We start from the raw sequence: 18,888 nt of genomic DNA, 5'->3' as shown, positions 1-18,888 counted from the left end.
GACCTGGAAAGGCAGTTTGGAGACAAGCTGTGGGGATCCTTAAGTATTGGGGAGAAGTGTTTGTACTTTATTCTTGAGGGAAAAATGAACCTCTGAGAGTTTAAAAATTATTAATATCTTTTAATTTTATATCACTTTTATTTCAAAACATATTCCTACTTCCTCTATAACAAAGAATAAAAAAGAAAGAGAGAAGGGTGGTTTGGTTGAACTAATATATCAATGGAGTCTGGCAGACAGACATTTTCTGAACCCGGAGTTTCTCATCTACATAAAGAAGAGACAGAGATGTATTTTAACATCTATTCTTCAAGGCCAGGCTTGTTCATTATAATTACACAGCATTCAGGTTTTGTTGCTGTTCTTTCCACTTACTTTGTTGTAGTAATTGTTTTCCTGGTTCTTTGTACTTCACTTTGCATCAGTTCATATAAGTCTTCCCATGCTTCTGTATATTCTTTATATTGATAATTTCTTGCAATGTAGTAATATTTTAACACATTCATGTACAACTTGGTTAGCCATTCCACAGTTGATGGGCATATACTTTGCTTCCAATTCTTTGCTGTGACAAAAAGTGCTGCTCTAAATACTTTTTCACAATTTTACAGTTTTACAACCTTAGTGTTATCCTAAACTTCTAACTTTCACTCGCCCCACCATTGATAATTAGTTACTACACTTTATCATTTCCACTTCCACAACATCTCTTGAATCTCTCCCTTTTATCTTCATTTATACAGTCCCCACCTCTTCCAGGTCCTCATCATCTTTCACCTAGTCTATTGAAATGTCTTTTTATATGGCCTTTCTGACTCTAATTTCTTCCCATTCCAGTCTATCCCCCATACAGACATCAGAGCGATTTTCCTAAAGTGTAAGTCTGAACTCATCACTCTCCTATGCAATTATATTCTATGGCTCCCTATTACTTTTAGTTTCAAACATAAATTCTTTTTGGCATATAAGGTCCTTTACAACTTGGCTTCCAACAACATTTGCAGCCTTATTGTTTGTTTTTCTCCTTCATGCACACTCTGGTTCAAACAATTAGGCCTTGTAACTATACTTCATACATAGCTCTCCATTTCCCCATGCTATGTATTTACACTGGTTTTTCCCATGCCTGGAATTCACTCTCTTCTCACCTCCATATCAAAATCCTTAATTCCCTCCAAGGCATAGCTCAAGTGTTACCTTCCACATGAAGCCTTTCTTGATTCTCTCAGCTCTTACTTCCTTTTCAATTTAAAAAATTTAAATATACCTATATATGCACATGCTATCTCCCCTACATAATTCCTTGGGAGCAGGAAACATTCCACTTTTGTCTTTGTATCTTTATCATGTGAGTGCTTGGCCTACAATAGACATTTTTTACATTATAATTATTCATGTATTTATTTATTTTTATAAACATTCATTATCTTTCCTTCCTACTATCCTATCCCCAAATAAATAATTAAAAAATAAAGCTCTCATAAAAATGTACATATTCTACAAAACAAATTCCTACATTGGCCATGTTCAAAAACTTATGTCTCACTCTGCATCTTGGACACTTAAAAGTGGAAGGCATGTTTCAAAGGTAATCTTAATATTAAATGTATTTAATGAATTCATGATGATCGGTGTGTTTAGGGCCTTTTAAAAAAATATTTGACCTCCTTGGAGTATATACCTAGTGATGGTATCTCTGTGTTAGAGGACATAGATATTTTAGCCACTTTCTTAGTATAATTGTAAACTGTGTTTTTTTGGAATGGTTGATTATTGGAAAAGTCTTGAGCAGGGAAGTGATATGGCCCAGACCTGAGTTTTAGAAAGATAATTTTGGCAGATTTTGGAGGATGGATTGGAGAAGGGAGAGACTAGCTCCAAGTAGGCCAATTTGCACGTTTTTCCAAGCATCCAGGTGAGAGGGGATGAGGGCTCGAACCAGGGATGGTGGCTGTGTGAGTGTGGAGAATGGGAAAGATATAAGAAGTGATAAAGTGGTAGAATTGATAAGACGAGGCATGTGACTAGATAGAAGGATGAGAGAGAAGGATGAATCAGACTCCAAGGTCATAAATCTGGATGCCTGAAAAGATGCTGGTGATCTCAACCCAAATAAGAGATTCTGAAGAAGAGTGACAACAGTGAAGAATTTGTTTTTATTATCTAACTATAAAATATTCCACTGCAGCTCATACCAGTTTCCTCTTGCTTTGTCCACTGGGGAGATAGAGAGCAGCTGATCCTCATCTTCTTGTAGTTCTGCAGAGGTGAATCAACACATTCTATGGTCTCAAGGCCACAGCCTCCAGGCAGGATCACACCAGTGTCATCGTAGACACAGAGTTCTCTCAGTTCCCACTTTTAATAATATCCATGGAATGAAACTTCTTTCTCAGTTCATCATCTATGTCTCTCTTGGTTCTTGGTGCCCGCAAATATTTCTTTGTATTTGACTTTGTTCTCCTTTGCAGTTATTTGTTTGTTTCCATTTAAAAAAGATGGTGGCAAATAGCTGTATGGACAGAATGACATCTGTTCATAGATGGGGAGGTTATAATGCAGTTCCTCCTCCCCTTCCTTCCCATTTTCAAAGTGTCCAGTATCCATCTAGAATGACAAGCCTGGGGAACTCCAGCTGGGGACTATCTACTTTTTCCTTCTATCTGATGGGTATCCCAGGGCTAGAAGAGAGTCAACACTGGATTGCACTTCCTCTGGGGAGCCTGTATCTTCTGGCCCTGGTGGGCAATGTCACCATTCTCTTCATTATCCGAATTGACCCATCACTCCATCAGCCAATGTATCTGTTCTTGGCCATGCTGGCTGCCATTGACCTCATCCTTGCCTCATCCACAGCACCCAAGGCCCTGGCTGTGCTTATGTCCCACTCCTGTGAGATATGGTACCCTACCTGCCTCACCCAGATGTTTTTTATCCATGCATTCTCTTCCATGGAGTCAGGTGTGCTGGTGGCCATGGCTATGGACCGCTATGTGGCTATCTGCCACCCACTGCACCACACGACCATCCTCACTCCAGGGGTCATTGGGCGTATTGGATTGGTGGTGCTGGCACGAGGGCTTCTTCTCCTCATACCCTTTCCCATTTTGCTGCACCATCTTATTTTCTGCCAGAGTGTGGTCATTAGTCATGCCTATTGTGAACATATGGCTGTGGTGAAGTTGGCCTGCTCAGATGCCACTGTGAATCGTGCATATGGGCTAGTGGTAGCACTGCTGGTAGTGGGATTTGATGTGTTTGCCATTGGTGTCTCTTATTCTCTTATTCTCTGTGCTGTGCTGAGGGTCCCTGGCCGTGATGCCCGGCTCAAAGCATTTGGTACCTGTGGCTCCCATATCTGTGTCATCCTAGTTTTCTATGTTCCTGGGATGTTTTCTTTCCTTACTCATCGCTTTGGTCACAATGTGCCCCACCATGTCCATGTCCTTCTGGCCACTCTCTACCTCCTGGTGCCACCAGCACTCAACCCCCTTGTCTATGGGGTAAAGACACAGCAGATCCGACAGCGTGTGCTCAGGGTTTTCTATGTTAAGGTGTGGGCTTGACACCTATCCTCTTTCATCTCTCTGAGCAAGCCTCCTATCTGGTATGATCCAAAGTGTCACTCAGAGGGTAACAGAGTATATTTCCTAAGGAAACTTACCCTTATGGATCTTTCCAGGGGGGCAAAGAGCAGTAATGGTCTGACTTCTTGAGTGAAAGTCTTTGTGGTTTGGTTTCATATGAATGGACCATACTGCTCAGGGTGGCAGCATCCTACCCTGGGGAGGAGAAATGGAGTTGAAAGCAACAAAGATTGGTGGGAAAAGTTCACATGAAGCAGGCAGTAGCCTTGCCCTAGAAGCTGACACTTCAGGTGTTTCTTATGGCAACATAAAACCCTGAGGTTTGATTGTTTTCCATCATTGGGCAATTTCAAAAGTTCAAGCTATAGGGATGGAGACCTGAAGCATGAGCCTGGGATCATGGGGGACAATAGGATATTGAAAGGGGTGTGTTCCCCTTCTTCAGCACCTGGGAGGGTCCCCCTCCCACACGCCTTCATTTACTTTCCTTAGAATGTGATCAATTTTTGTAAGGTGTTGTTGATATTGAAAACTAGGTATATTCTTTAAGATCCCCATTGAAAATCACCAATGTCCACAATATCTCACTTCTTCTAATTTCCTGTTCTAATCCTTAATTTCTTACTTGTTTATCTTTCTGTTTGATTTGTTTAAATTTAAGAGGCATGTTGAACTTACCCATAATAATTAACTTTTTAATCTAAGTTTTTTGGCAAGTCAGTTAGTTTTTCTTCTAAGTATTTAGCTGTTATGCTATCTAGTTCATATATATTTAAAATTGATTTTGTTTCATTATTTATGATGCCTTTAAATGTAATTTGGTTTCCTTGTTTTATCTTTCATGACAGTACCCATTTTTACTATTGCCTTGTCTGAAATAATGATTGTCACTCTTCTTTTGGCTTAAGCATAATAAATTCTACTCTAACTCCTCATTTCCACACTCTGTGAATCTTTGTTTGTTTGTTTGGTTTTTTTTTGAGGTTATTGATGTTAAGTGACTTGCCCAGGGCCACACAGCTGGTAAGTGTCTGAGTTGGATTTGAACGCAGGTTGTCCTGATTGACAGGCTGGTGCTCTATCCACTGCGCCACCTATATGCTTCTGAATCTTTGTGTTTTAACTGGGTTCATTATACATAACAAATTGTTGGAATTACTTTTTTTTATTGAAAATCCCATGGTAGTTATTTTGTTGATCTGGGATAACAGCAACTTGGGCCTGAAACAAAAGTGCACAATTTCACAGCAGGGAACATAATGGCTGAAGTTCTAAGAGGAAGAGAGAAAACAGCATCCTGAGAAAAATCCCTTCAGTATTGCTATACCTCATCTTTAGAAGATACACATATTCATTGTACAAGAACTTCAGCATCTCTGAGAAGAGAACTGGTCTAAAGACCTAAATCTTTACGTATGTATACCTCACCATTTTCTTCAAATCATATCTAGACTATGACTCAGGTCTAGAATTCATTGGTAAGTGTTATTATAATGCAAGCAATTGTCAAAAATAATTATGACCATTTATCCTCCATATTTAATATGGTGAGGTTGTGGGAGAGAAGTGTTTTGAACACTGGTTGATGTCAACATTAACAGCCTAATAATGGATTTGTCAATTTTCCCAGACCACAATGGATACTAGCATGAGAGCATGGATGATTCTTCTGCAACCATTAGCAGTTTGGACTCCAGTCACAACATGTAGCATGCCAGTAGAATGTGAGATCTTTCAGTCCAGGGCCTGTTTTTTACTTTTGTTTTTATCCCTAGTGTTTAACCCAGTGCCTGGTACACAGTAAACATTTAATAAATACCTATTTCCTTGACTTGACTTAACTTGATATTATAAACAAGTATTTAGCTAAAGCATGTTTAACATATAAATATCCTTTCAAAAATCCTACTCTGATGCCTCCTAGGGTTTACTTTTTAACTCATTTTTCCATCCTCTCCCATTTTATAGATAAGCTAACCCCATTAACATTCATGGTTATGACTGGTAAGTTGTTTTCCCCTCCATTAAATCTTATCATAACATTTCTTTTTTATTACTAGAAACCAGAAGGAAATAAGAATGGAGTAGCTATGGTTTTAATTTTTTTTTTTGCTGTCTTCATTCCTCAGTCCCTTATAATGTGGTTTTCTTCCCAATCACTTTATTGAAATTGCCATCTCCAAGAATACTGACTTCCTGATCACCAAATCCAAAGACCCTTTCTTAGTCCTCATCCTCCTTGAATTTTTTTGTAGTATTTGACACTGTTGTTCACTCCTTTGATGCTTCATTGGCTTTTTGATACTGCACTCATGATTCCCCTCACTATTATTTCATCTTGATCTCTTTTTCTACTTCATCATCCTCTGCCCATCCATTTAATAAGGACTCAATTTTTTTCCTTGTTCTTATTCTCTCTATATATTATCTCCTATGGTATTGTCACTCATTTCAATGACTTCAGTAATTACTTCTGTGCAAATCACTCCCAAATCTATCTTTCTATTCCTGGTCTCTCCCCATAGCTCCAATACCAACTTTCCAACTTCTTGTGATACATGTGTATATATGTCATTTATATGTATGTATATGTGTGCATATATGTGTGAGGTGTATGGGGGGTTTAGGAGAACTGGCACCTCTGCTATGAGGGCTTGTTGAGCCCTTTTTAGGGCTGCTCATCCACTTTTGGTATTCATCAGGCAGCCAACTCTCACCTGTAGCTCCAAGAAGTTGTAGCATGCCCAGTGGCCACACCACAGAAAACTGTCTTGGCAGACAGGTTAAACCAAGTTGAGGGTAACCAACAGGCTTTAAACCTTTAACTTCAGAGCAATATACTTCTGATCCTGATACTTAAGGCCCTCCACAATCTGACTTCAAATTACTTTTCCATCCTAATCCCATATTACTTTTCTTCCTGTATCCCTTGTTCCAACAAAACTGCACTATTTTCTCTTGGACACTATTTTTCTACCATTCCATATTTCTGTGCCTTTGCTCATGCTGTCTGCATGCCTGCAATAGATTCTGCCTCATTTTTTTTATTTTGAAGTGCTTCTCTTCCTTCAATGTACACTTTAGGAGGCACCCTTTTCATGAAACTTTCCCTTCTTTCCTCCCAGCTCTCTTTAAATTATTCACAGCACTTTGCCTGTACTTACTGTCTTTTCCCTTGTGTCTTAGTTACTTGTATTCATGATATCTCCTTTATTAGCCTATAAGCAAGATCTGTACTATGTTTTTTTCTGTCCCTAGTTTGGAGCATAGGACTTCACAGACTAATGAAGTCTTTGTTGCATGAATGAATTAAACACTGCCTAAAATTTTTAAAAAAGTAAAACTTCCAACCTGAAGAATAACTAACAGACATTATCTGTAGTTCATGATTTTATCACTTTTGTCATCAGAATTTTAGACACTCAACTTTTCCCCGAAGACTTGCAATGTCTTTCTCCCATCTGGTTTATACACAACAAGAATGAATTAAAGGGAGAGAGTAATTTGAAGAAAATGGTGATATTTTGGACCTATATAGCATCTAAGGAAATTATTTGTTAGAGTTCCTGAAATGGTTTTGGGGGATGGGACAGAGGATCCCATTAGGCGTTAGACTAAAATTAGAAGGACTTTATAACCCTATGTCAAATAAGGGCTTAAGACAGAAATATTGATCCCATTAGAAAGAGGAATGAGTTCAAAAGAAAGACTTAATGGCTTTAGATTCTCATTAGCTAGCTGTTTTGTGTTCCAAAAGAGCTTGTTCCCTGAAGTCTAAGATTCTAGGAGCTGACAGATCTGAGAGAGAGAGAAACAGAGACAAAGAGAGAAAGACAGAGACAGAGAGAAACAGAGAGAGAGAGAGACAGAGAGACAGAAAGAGAGAGAGAGAGGGAGAGAGTGAGAGACAGACACACACATACAGAGACAGACAGACACACTGAGTGCGAGAGAGCAATTTTTTTCTAGTTGTATAACTGACTGTATTAAACTGAAACTTAGCATTTAGGTTCCAAGCTAAAAGGAAGAGAGCAGCCCAGTCCACAGAAAAGAGAGCTGGGGAACAACAAAAACCATGTACCCTCACAAACTTGTGAAACATGGTATTAGCACACACACAGCATGCTTGGTTTGTGTAAATTCCCCATGTTGAAGAGAAGCTAGAGGCTCTGTTTCCAGGATTCATGAAAGTATCTTGGAGAGATGGTGGAACATGTGTAGACATTTTGTAACCAGTTCCAGTCTGCTAACTGTGTGGTTAGGAGAAGGCATTGTGATTATGTTGCTAGAACTAGAGACATCTTCAAGGAGGTCTCAGTTGACCTTTTTTTACCTTCATTTCCTCAGATGTACTCTGGCATTCTGATTCTGTGGACTACATCTGATAAAACACTATACTTTAAAAGCCTTAAGGCTTTTCCCTTCTCCGTCAATGTGACTCTGCAAAATGGGCCTATGGCCTTGGCCTCTGTTTTCAGTGAAGGATATTAATTTAGAGCTTAGGAGATTATGCCACAGGAATCTGGTAGTCTAATCCTATGTCAGGTTTTGTAGCCAGCCCAACATCAATGTACCATGTAGCAAGGAATGATCTGAGGAAGTGACCTTCAAGACTCATCCCAGTGATAATTGAGGCCAGGATTCATCCAGCATTGATGCCACCTTTGGGTTTGAATTTAGCGGAAATTAGGCTAAGTAGGAATTAAGCTATTTGAACTCACCATCTCCAGAGCCTAAGGTAGTACCAGGCAGAGGTGTCAAACATGTGGCTGCAGGACCAGTATGGATGTACCAGATTAAAATGCTATTGGAGAATATTTAATTAACTAAATAAAATACAACACAACACAGATAATGTTAATTTGTGGTTTTCTAAGTCAATATGCAGCCTTAGGGATTTAACATTATCTATGTTGGATTGTATTTTTCTTCATTTTGTTAAACATTTACCAATTACTTTTTAATGATTCTGGCCATCCACACTTAGGAGTTCTGACCCAATACCACAAGTTTGATGCTACTGTTCTAGACAATTCTCTAAAACTGTAAGTTGAAGAGAAGGTACTGGCCTGCATAAGTAGAACAGATTTCCACACCCAGGAGCCCAGAACTCCCTATGCTAAGTGAAATAATAAGTTCAGTGTCTATCTCTATAGTTCTTCCAGTGAGAACTAAAGGGGCCATAGATACTGGCTCTTAGAGACACTAGAACCAGGTCAGGTATCTAACTGCTCCTTCTGCCTTATGCACAGATATTGAGATTGATTAGGAAAAAAACGAGAAGATATGGGGAAGAAGAGGCAGAAATTGGAAGATGAAAAGGAGAGATAGCACTTTCAAATCAAGTTAACAAGCATTTGTTAACTTTTGGAGAATAAAAAAGAAATAGGGTACTTACCAGAGATTTTGATATCAATCCTGGAAATAGAGATGGAAATATGTCTGAGAAGGTAATGAAAACAGATAATTGTCACACAGAAGGAACAGTCAAACTTCCATAAGAAGTAGTGGGACATTGGAATGAGAATTACAGAATTATAAAATCTCAGAGTTGAGAGAAACACCATATGTTATCTAGTTGAACCTTTATCTGAAAAAGCAAATCTCTTGACAATATCCTCCAACAAATTGTTATTCAGCCCTGTTAGAAGGCCTCTAGTGAGAGGTCCACTTGATTTTTAGGTAATTCTGGGAATAAGAAAGGAATAAATTACTTACCCAAATGCTCATTGAGTTTTTCTTCAAAAAAAAAAAAACAACCCAACAAATAAACCCAAAAACAAAAAAAACAAAAGAGATAGAAACACATGTAAATAGGTGATAAGGAGGGATGATATATATCAAGTTAGGGTGAGTGGTAAAGGAAGATGCCCTTTAATCCTCCTGTTCTAGCCTTCTTTTCTTCAGAATAATGGCAAAAAAACTCAACAAATTATAAGAAAGGTGATATGTGGATATAGCTAGTATTTATGACCTGTACAATTTAGTTACCTCCACTTTACTACAATGACAAAATCTCCCCAACAAATGGTCATCCAGCTGATGCTTGAAATGTGATAAGTAATCCACTATTTCCTAAAGCAAACAGGGCACTTAACCACATCTTTGTGACATTTCTCTGGAAACAGAAACATTGAGACATCCAAGACAGAGATAAAAAGAGTTAATATTTACTTGCTTGGGATAAGAAGTAGAACGTGAAAGGACTGGGTGTATGGGGTGTTCAGGGAGCACTAGCACCTTTGGTGTGAGGGCTTGCCAAACCCTTTTCAGGGCTGGTTATCTGCCTTTGGTGTCCATTTCTTACCTAACTCTCAGCTGTGATTCTAAGAAGCTCTAGCATACACAGTGGCTACATCTTGGTAAAAACTGTCTTGGCAGATGGGCTAAACCAGGTTGAGGGCAGCTGGTAGGCCTCAAAGCCATCCATGAGTTAGAGGGATGTCTACTCCAAGCACATGAAGACTTCCCTCACAGAATGGGTGGATGAAGTAGGTTCTGTGTAGTGCTTAGAGTTTGGTCAGACATAGAAGATGCCAATGTCATCCACCGCATCCTGGGCCATTGCCAGTCATCTTGATTTCTGTCTTGCCACTTGACTGTGATGACTGTGGAAAAGAGAGTGACACTGAAGATTTTGTACAACTCTGCCTGTTCATGTGCAAGTCAAGACATCACTGTGATATCATTGGTCCTTCTTGAATACAAAGAATGAACAACAACTATATTTCAAGGTGCAGAAAAATCCATGTTCTTCTAGAATAGTAAGCCAAGTAAACACTATGAAAGGGACTTCCTCCTGAGGCATACACAAGTGAGTAGGCATAGGAGTGCATAGAGAACAAGTCAGATATGCCCTTGGCACATTCAGCCTACACTCTCTGCATGCTCGTATGAGACAGCTTCAGAAGCAAATCTCTCTTTGGCACCGAGAAGATGCTGACCAGGCATAGAAGTTGGGTACAGGGGGAAGTAGGCTACCCTGCAGAGGTCATTGTACCTCAATAATAGCCACATAGGAAAGAGAAATCTGATAAGAATCATCCCTTTCTCTGTATCTTCCTTACCCTCTTTTCTCCCCCAGCTTGAGCAGAACATCCTTGATGAACCAAGAATGGGGAAAAGTCACCAAAAGGAATAACAGATCTTGGATATAGCGCCTATGACTTGTCCATTTCAGAGCAGATGGAGAGTAGAAATCTTCAATTTTTCTAAGCAAAGATTTAAGACAAATTCATTTATTCTCATTTGCCTCCATTTTACCCTAGGTGCACAGAATTACCAAATCTCAGACTGAAAGGGCCTTCTGATGTCATGTAGTCTAACTGACCGCTGTGCAGCAATCCTGTTAGCAACAATAACATAACCATAATAACTAGTATTTATATAGTACTTTAAAGTTCGCAAAGTGCTTTACATGTGTTGTTTCATTTGATCCTCCTAACGGCCCTGTGAAGTTGGTGCTATTATCATCCTCATTTTTACAGATGAGGAGACAGAGGTAGACAGTGGTTAGGTAGCTGCAAGGGTAACATAGTTAGGAATGCCTGAGGGAGGATTTTAAGTCAGGGCTTCTTGACTCCAAGTCCATGCTCTGGTGATTCTGTCATGTAGCTGCCTCATCCTTAATAGGTAGTTATCCAGTTCTAATGGTAAGGAGCTCACTATCTCTTGAGATAGCCTGTTCTATATTTGAATAGCTCCAAAGATGGTGAAGGAATAAAGCACTTGATTTATCCTTATGGTGTTTTTCTGTAAACAGAGATAGGGACACATGCAAGTGGTAGAAAAAAAATATTGTTTACTGGGTTGCAATAGGAGGCAGAGAGTGAAAAAATTAGTCCTTCATTCTTCAGTTACTTCATTCAATGTTATGCCCCCTAATAGTGGATGACCCTCAAGATTTTGTCCTAAGCCTTCTATTTTTTTCTCCACCCTTTCTCACTCAATGATATTATCAGTCCAAGTGAGTTCAGTTAAAATCTCCATATAAATGGTTCTCAAATCTACTTATTAAACCCTTGTTTCCCTACTCATTTCTAGTCCCATATCAATAACTGCCCATTTGACATTTCAACTATATGTCCCATATTAATAAAAACTAATACTAATAACTGGAATTTATATAGTGCTTTATAGTTTGCAAAGCATTTTGCAAATATTACCTCATTTGATTCTCACAAGAAAGGAGGTAGTTGCTATTATTTTCCCCATTTTACAGAGGAAGAAACGGAGGCATTTAGCAGTAAAATGACATGCCCAAGGTCATACAACCAGTAAATGTCTGAGGCTGGTTTTGAAGTTAAGTCCAGACTCCAGATCCTGCATTCAATCCACTGTGCCATGATATTTCCCCTAAATGGGTAAATATCCCTGGGGAATGTCTGTAATCATCACAGATAAGTCTCTAAATGGAAAAGCCAATCTCTGTCCTGGGTTTCAGTTTATGAAAGCCCTTGTTTTTTTTTCAAATTTTTTAAATTTTTAGGCAATTGGGGTTAAGTGACTTGTCCAGGTCACACAGCTAGTAAGTGTCAAGTGTTTGGTCTGAGGCTGGATTTGAACTCTGGTCCTTCCTGATTTCAGGGGTGGTGCTCTATCCCCTGCACCAACTAGCTGCCCCCTGGGCTTGTTTTTTTTACTTCAGCATCTTTCGACTGGATCTTGGTCTTTGAGAGCCAGCTCCTTGAGCTGCTCTTTAGTGGAATACTTCCAGCACCAATGGCTTCTATCTAGAAATGAGGCTCTGGGCAAAGTTGGAAGAGAAGACAGCATAGATCCAGGCCATGAAGTGGAATCTCTGCCCAAATGTTCCCAGATTTTCTGGGAAAAAATACCCTATTACTATTCCTGGATATCACTATATTATAAACTTGTGAGGGACTTTAAGTTAAATCTCCCCTTGTGAAGGGAGGTGAACCAGGGCTCATTAATCTTTACCTGAAATAGTGAGTGGAGTTAGCTAGTGTCAATGGGACCCAGTCTTGAAAGTTCAATAGTCTTCTTTAGTGCTGAATCATCAGCTGTTAGGGTGAGGAGGTGGGGTGGAGAGGTAGGGGGTGGAGAGTGGTATGGCATTAGAGGGCCACTAGGTAAGAAGCAGAAAAAGCCAAGTTTAGATGCAGCCAGAGCAGTCCAGAAGAGTGGAAGGGAATCTTTTTTTCAGGACTGCATGGTGGTATTCATTTGGCAGAGTCCACTGATCTCTTTAGAGGGGAATGAAGTTACTTAGTCCAATGCTATAGCCACTATATTGCGCTTTCTCCTGAAACACAAAACAACATGTTCTTCAATGAGTACAGTTTCATTTCATTTTCTGGCATAGTAATTTGGGAAAAGCGTTCATCCAGGACACTTGCAACTCGGAGTAGGGCAAGGTCTCAGTCTCTTTCTATAACTGGTTCATTCATGGAAATGGGTTCTGAAGCTGGATACATACATAAATACATACATATATATGTATAAAATATATACATACATAGACACATACAGATATATGCAAATACATATGTATATAAATGTACACACACATATGTGGTGTATATTTAGTGAAACAATGACACCTAGTGTTACAAAAGGATCAAAATAAAGCTTTCTCTCTGTATTTATATATCTAATTTTAGGATTAGGGAGACATGGCTATGTTTGTAGACAGGAAGGAGTTATTAGAGAGGGAGAGATTATATGAATATATATGAAAGAGAAGGAATGACCTCTAGAACTAAATTCTGGGTAGATTGGGAGGAGTATTAGCCTTTGTAAGATGTAGGAATGCCTCTTCTTTGGCAAGAAGTAGGGAGAAAAAAGTAGGTGATGATGCTGAAATGTTTTGAGTAATTGAGGAGGGAGTTGAGGGAGCTCCTGGATAGATTAAGTCCCATCAGCAAAAAAAAAAAATGGCTAGATTGCCTTATTTACACCTACTCCCTCACGTGTGTGTATGCATGTGTAGTGTTTGTGTGTGTGCGTGCATGTGTGTGTGTATGTGTGTGTAGGACATGTTGGTAAAGGAGGAGGTAACAAGTTGTGAGGGAGGGAGGCAACAGGAAGATTTGGAATAGATACTGTGTAGAATGACATAGGGAGCCTATAAGGGGCGAATAGAAGGATTGTTTTGCAGGAGGGCCCACTAAAAAGAAATAGTATAAATATGTTAAATAATTTGAATTTGATTGAATTTGAGTTTGATTTGTAAATTATTTTTTATGATTCTCACCAGTCCTAGATTAGGGACATGGAAATTCCATAGTGTAGAGTAACTTGGGATGCCTCTCATTTATATAGTTACAACAATGAATAGCCTGTTTTAACATGTAGTGAAATGGTCTTGGACCATGAGAATTCTTTATGCTATTTTAGGAGTTTATAAATAAAGATTATTAATAAAAACTATCACCATCAGATCCTTACACAGAGATTTTTTGTTGGCTCCAAGTACTTAATTATACAATAATGTTTTAGACACAGATTTGCACCTGATATTGTTAAATTCTGAGTACTTTCAGGTAATTCCTGAAAATTCCTGACTCTATCTCAAAGACTCAGCTTCTCGTAGCAAGATATGCCCAGATGGTATCAGTTTACTTACAAGGAGCTCTATCCCTGCAAACTCCTTTTTAAAGCCTTGGATCCAGGCTCTCAGCCTATATAAGGCTGGGGAATATTATCTACTAACCCTTCCTCGACCCCACATGGTCCTTTTCTTCCTAGACACTGTGTCCCCCTTCCTATACATCTGTTGTTTTTTCATATTTAAATATTTCCACTGACTTCTGTTTCTCCATTTGCTCTCTGTCCCACACAGAAGTAATATACATTTTGAAACAGTCCTTGGGTCTAACTGAGAGAGTGGAAAACCCAATTTATTGGCAAAACCTGGATTTAAACTGAAAAAATGGTGAGAGTGGGAGAGAACCAAAATCACACAAAAAACTCAGGTTATGTTAAATTAAAATTTTAATCTTGAAAAATGAGAAAAATGATGGAATTCACAGAATCACACAATTTGACAGTTGGAAGGGGGTTCAGCGATCATTTTGTCCAATCCACATTTGAAAGGAATCCTCTGTAAAACATGCCTACCAAATGGTTATCCAGCCTTCCCCTGGAAACCTCCGAGGAGGGAGAACCCACCGCCTCTCAAGGATGGCTGTCCTTTCCATTTCTAGATAGGTCTGATTATAGGCAAGTATTTCTTGATATTGAGTCCAAGTTTGCCTCTGCATCTTGTACCCATTGTTCCTGGTTCTGCCTCTGAGGTTAAATGGAACAAGCCTAATCTCTCTTCCTCCTGACAGACCTTCAAATATTTGAAAGGAGCCTTCACCTAAAATCATCTCTTTTATGGAATCTTCTTCCAACTTCCTTCATCCTCCCCCCAAGGAGATTACAATCAAGTGTAGGGGTAAGTTGTTGTGGTTCTTTAGTCATTTTCATTCGTGTCTGACTCTTTGTGACCTCATTTAGGTTTTTTTGGCAATGATACTGGAGTGGTTTGTCATTTCCTTCTCTAGCTCATTTTACAGATGAGAAAACTGAGGCAAATAAGGTTAAATGATTTGTCCAGAATCACACAGCTCTTAAGTGTCTGAGTTCTCATTTGAATTCAGGAGGATGAGTCTTTCTGACCCCAGGCCTGGCACTCTGTACACTGTGGTGCCATCTAGTGTGGGTAAGACACACACACAAATCAGCATTACCCAAATTGATCTTCAAAATAACTGTATAAGAGTGGCGCTATTATTACCACCATTTTACAAAGAATCTGTGTCTCAGAATAGTGAAATGATTTGCCTAGCATTAAACAGCTCATAAATGAGATAGATAGGACTTGAACCACAGTCTTCCTGTCTCTATGTCCAACTTGGGTCAGATTGCCTCTCCTACTCAATAATTTTTTGGTAAATTTAGCCAAATTATGTGCCACATGAAATAACCATTCCTTTATTAGCAATAGTATAATTTTTCTCTTGACATCCGAATAGATATTTAAATCTGTAAAAGGAAGACCTTTGGCTGCACTGAGGTTTGGGGGTCAACTTACAAGTAATAGAATTTTGTTAATAGCAGGAAGTATATGGAGCTGACTGTTAAACTGGGCATTATGTAAAGGTTAAATGAACCCAAATGGTATTAGTCTTGACCAGTCTGCAAATGGACCTAAAGCTAATGCCTATGGAAAGAAGCTCAACGACAGAACTTGATGGCAGGTGGTAGAAAGGAGCTTCAAATCTTCCCTTTATTCTAAATAACTTTGCTGGAAGAAAACAAGAGAGTCCTGGCCTTCGAGTATCACCCCACAAAGATAATTTTAAATTTACTGTTACCACAAATAGATCAGCTCCCACGATGAAATAGGTGACCTTAATCCACAGAAAAAGGAGGCAAAATCTCCCTGAATTGTGTCTTTATGCCCCTAAAGTAATATTGTAATGGTTCAAGGATTACTAAACCTGATTTTTAGTCCCTGGCCACAACACTTACTGTAGGATCATGTTTGGGCCCTGTTGGTGCTATACATAGAAATGAATGTTCATCCTATTTCACTGGAAACTCTTGCAATTCTGAGTCGTTGGAAGTAGAAATATGTAAAGCACTTAGGGAAATATGGCTGTCATACTATTTATATGAGAGGAAAGACCAACCTTGACTTTCCCAATGGAAGGTGAAGCTTTGAACTCAAGGCATCTCCCTGTACTACCAGTGTTTTGATGTAAGGCTTCTTGACATTATCCTATGGTATGTTCTTGTTTTGCTGAAGAAGAGTAATTTTCTGAAAAAAAAGAATCCTGGTCTTTGAAAGATTTGGAAGATGGTGAGTGATTCTGGCCTGTAAGTGTCAACTTGTGAAGAAAATTTCTCAGTTTTAAAGAACAATGAAATTATTTCAAAGATTTTTGTTACCATGAATAGACCTACCTCTATGATAAAATAAGTGACTTGAGTCTATATAAAATGTGCAAATACTTTCATAGCTTGAATTTTTAATGCCCTAATGTGCCATTGTAAGAGTTCAAGGAATACAGATCATGATTTTTCATCCTTGCTCACACTGCTTTAAAATCTTATCTCTTATCTAATCATATTTAGAGTAATTAGACATCTGCAAGGAATATCCTTCTCTTTCTCATTTGAATGTGAAAATTTTAACTGAAGATTTCTCCTTGAAGAGAATATAATATAATTTTTATTCATAAAAATTTAAAAGTTTTTGTACAAACAAAATCAATGCAATTAAAAAAAGATGGGAAAATTGGGGAAAACTATCTTTGTAACAAGTTTCTCCAACAAAGATTTTGTTTGTAAGATATACAATAAAGAGATTCAAATTTATAAGACTAAGGTCAATTCTCCAACCAAAAAATGATTAAAGGATGTGAGCAAGTAGTTTTAGAAAGAATAAATACAACCTAACTACCATAATAGAGACAAATATAAACAACTCAAATTTAAACTAGCAAAAATTATGAAAAGGAAAATGACAATTGGTAGAGTAGCTGAGAGACAACAGGTATACTAAGGTACTGCTGGTGGAGATATGAATTGGTCTAGCCATTCTGTAGGGCAATTTGGAGCCATGACTCTGATACACTATGACTAAAATTTAGCTATACGGTCAATCCTCAACTTTCATGTGTTTAACTCATATGACTTCAAGAATTTGGGGGATTTTATTAGTAATCTCATTTTCACTCTTGCATTGGCAACTGCACACATTCATGGCTATGTGCAGTTTGTTGTTGTTCAGTCATTTCAGTCTTGTTCTACTCTCTGTGACCCCATTTTGGGGTTTTCCTTGCAAAGATACTAGAATGATTTGCCATTTTCTTCTCCAGTTCATTTTACAGATGAGGAACTGAGGCAAACAGAGTTCAGTGACTTGTCTAAGATGACACAGCTAGTAAGTGTCTGAAGCCAGATTTGAATTCGTGAACATCAATCTTCCTGATTCCAAGCCCAGTGCTCTATCCACATTACTTAGACAAAAAAATAATAAGGGGCATGATGCCTGCAAGTCTGTGGAGCAGCTGGCATCCTACTAGGATGTATTATTTCAAGCTGGTTCATCCTTCAGGATTTCCAATGCAATCCACCAAAAGGACAGTCTGGACATTTTTTGACAGCAATTAAAGTGCCAGCAACCTCTCCCTGGGTTTTTCGAAGGCAGCCAAGGTAGAGAGGTTTATAGAAGCATATAGCTCAGTGCCTTCACACTGTCATGTGACACAGTAGAAGGTAAGATTCAGGTTTAAAATGTTTTAGTTTTAAGAATTTTATTTGCTGTATAGTATTTATGGTACTTTAGATTTCATGTGTTATGAAAAGTGAATATTCTTTGAAATAACTGTTTTTTTTAAATTCAGTTATTAGTACAAAAGGTTATAGAATTCTAGGGAATTACTAGCAAGAAAAAATGGTTTTCATGTTACCAATTTTATTTTGTGTACTGCATTATATGGGTTATTTTATGGGTACTGTGTTGGGAAAAGTGCGTATTATCAGAATTAATGTTTTGTTATAAAGAATTGTGTGCAGCAAAGTGTATTTTCAGTAATTTCTAGTGAAAGGTTACAGTTTTTAGTTGTTGTGAGAACCTAACTGTCTATTTCCTATAGGTTCAATGTATCAGCATTCATGTTTTTGGCTTTTGTACTGTTTTCTAGGAATGTTAACTCCCGTGAAAGTTGAGGATTGATTAATGAGAATATAAGAACTCTATGACTATTAATTACTTGCAGAATTATGTCTATGTTTATTTTCAAAGTTAAACTGACTTAAAAGATTTTATGGTAAAAGGCAGCTTTTTAGACATGAGAAGATTACAACCCTTCTCTTTTCTCCCAGTCCTCTTATGCTTTTGGGCCCTACCTGTCCTACCCCTTCTTCTCTCATTCCAGGAAAAGCAAACACAGGGCTGGGCAAAGGTCCTTTTTTTTAAAAAGTTCAGGTGGGAGAGAACATATTGGGTGACAAGAAGTGGGAAAGGGTATAGTGGAGAGGGAACATGAAATGTGAATTCTGGGTGATTCTAGATGAACCCCCCATGCATAATTATCTAAACAGAACATATGTATAGACAAGCGTAGTTCAAGAAAAATTGAGAAAGGAGAGAGAACTAACAGCAAGAGGTCAAAGAAAGTTTCTCTATAATTGACACAAATTGTCTCCTCCCCAGTTTCCCTGGCATCTAGGACTAAGTCTTGCCCTCTATTTTCCTCCACGATTTGGAAGAATAAGTTTATAGGGTATATGTGATATCCTAGAGCAAATATGAAAATGTGAAAAGTTAGGTAGTAATGCT

At 38.4% G+C, this 18,888-nt stretch overlaps 1 protein-coding gene across 1 annotated transcript in view; it reads left to right on the top strand.

Annotated features, from left to right (window-relative positions):
- LOC114032139 (olfactory receptor 52L1-like) overlaps nucleotides 1-3,566 on the top strand; it is a 6,132-nt gene extending 2,566 nt beyond the window's left edge. Inside the window, exon 2 of the mRNA XM_027847378.1 lies at nucleotides 2,612-3,566. Within this exon, the coding sequence (XP_027703179.1) occupies nucleotides 2,613-3,566 (954 nt within the window). The 5' untranslated portion in view covers nucleotide 2,612. The remainder of the gene's footprint in view (nucleotides 1-2,611) is intronic.
- The last annotated feature ends 15,322 nt before the right edge of the window (nucleotides 3,567-18,888 follow it).

Source organism: Vombatus ursinus, unplaced genomic scaffold (assembly GCF_900497805.2).
Source record: "Vombatus ursinus unplaced genomic scaffold, bare-nosed wombat genome assembly UNPS02015400.1, whole genome shotgun sequence".
Taxonomy (NCBI): domain Eukaryota; kingdom Metazoa; phylum Chordata; class Mammalia; order Diprotodontia; family Vombatidae; genus Vombatus; species Vombatus ursinus.
Note: the sequence above shows the minus strand (reverse complement) of the source record. Positions and strands in the feature narration are given on the sequence as shown.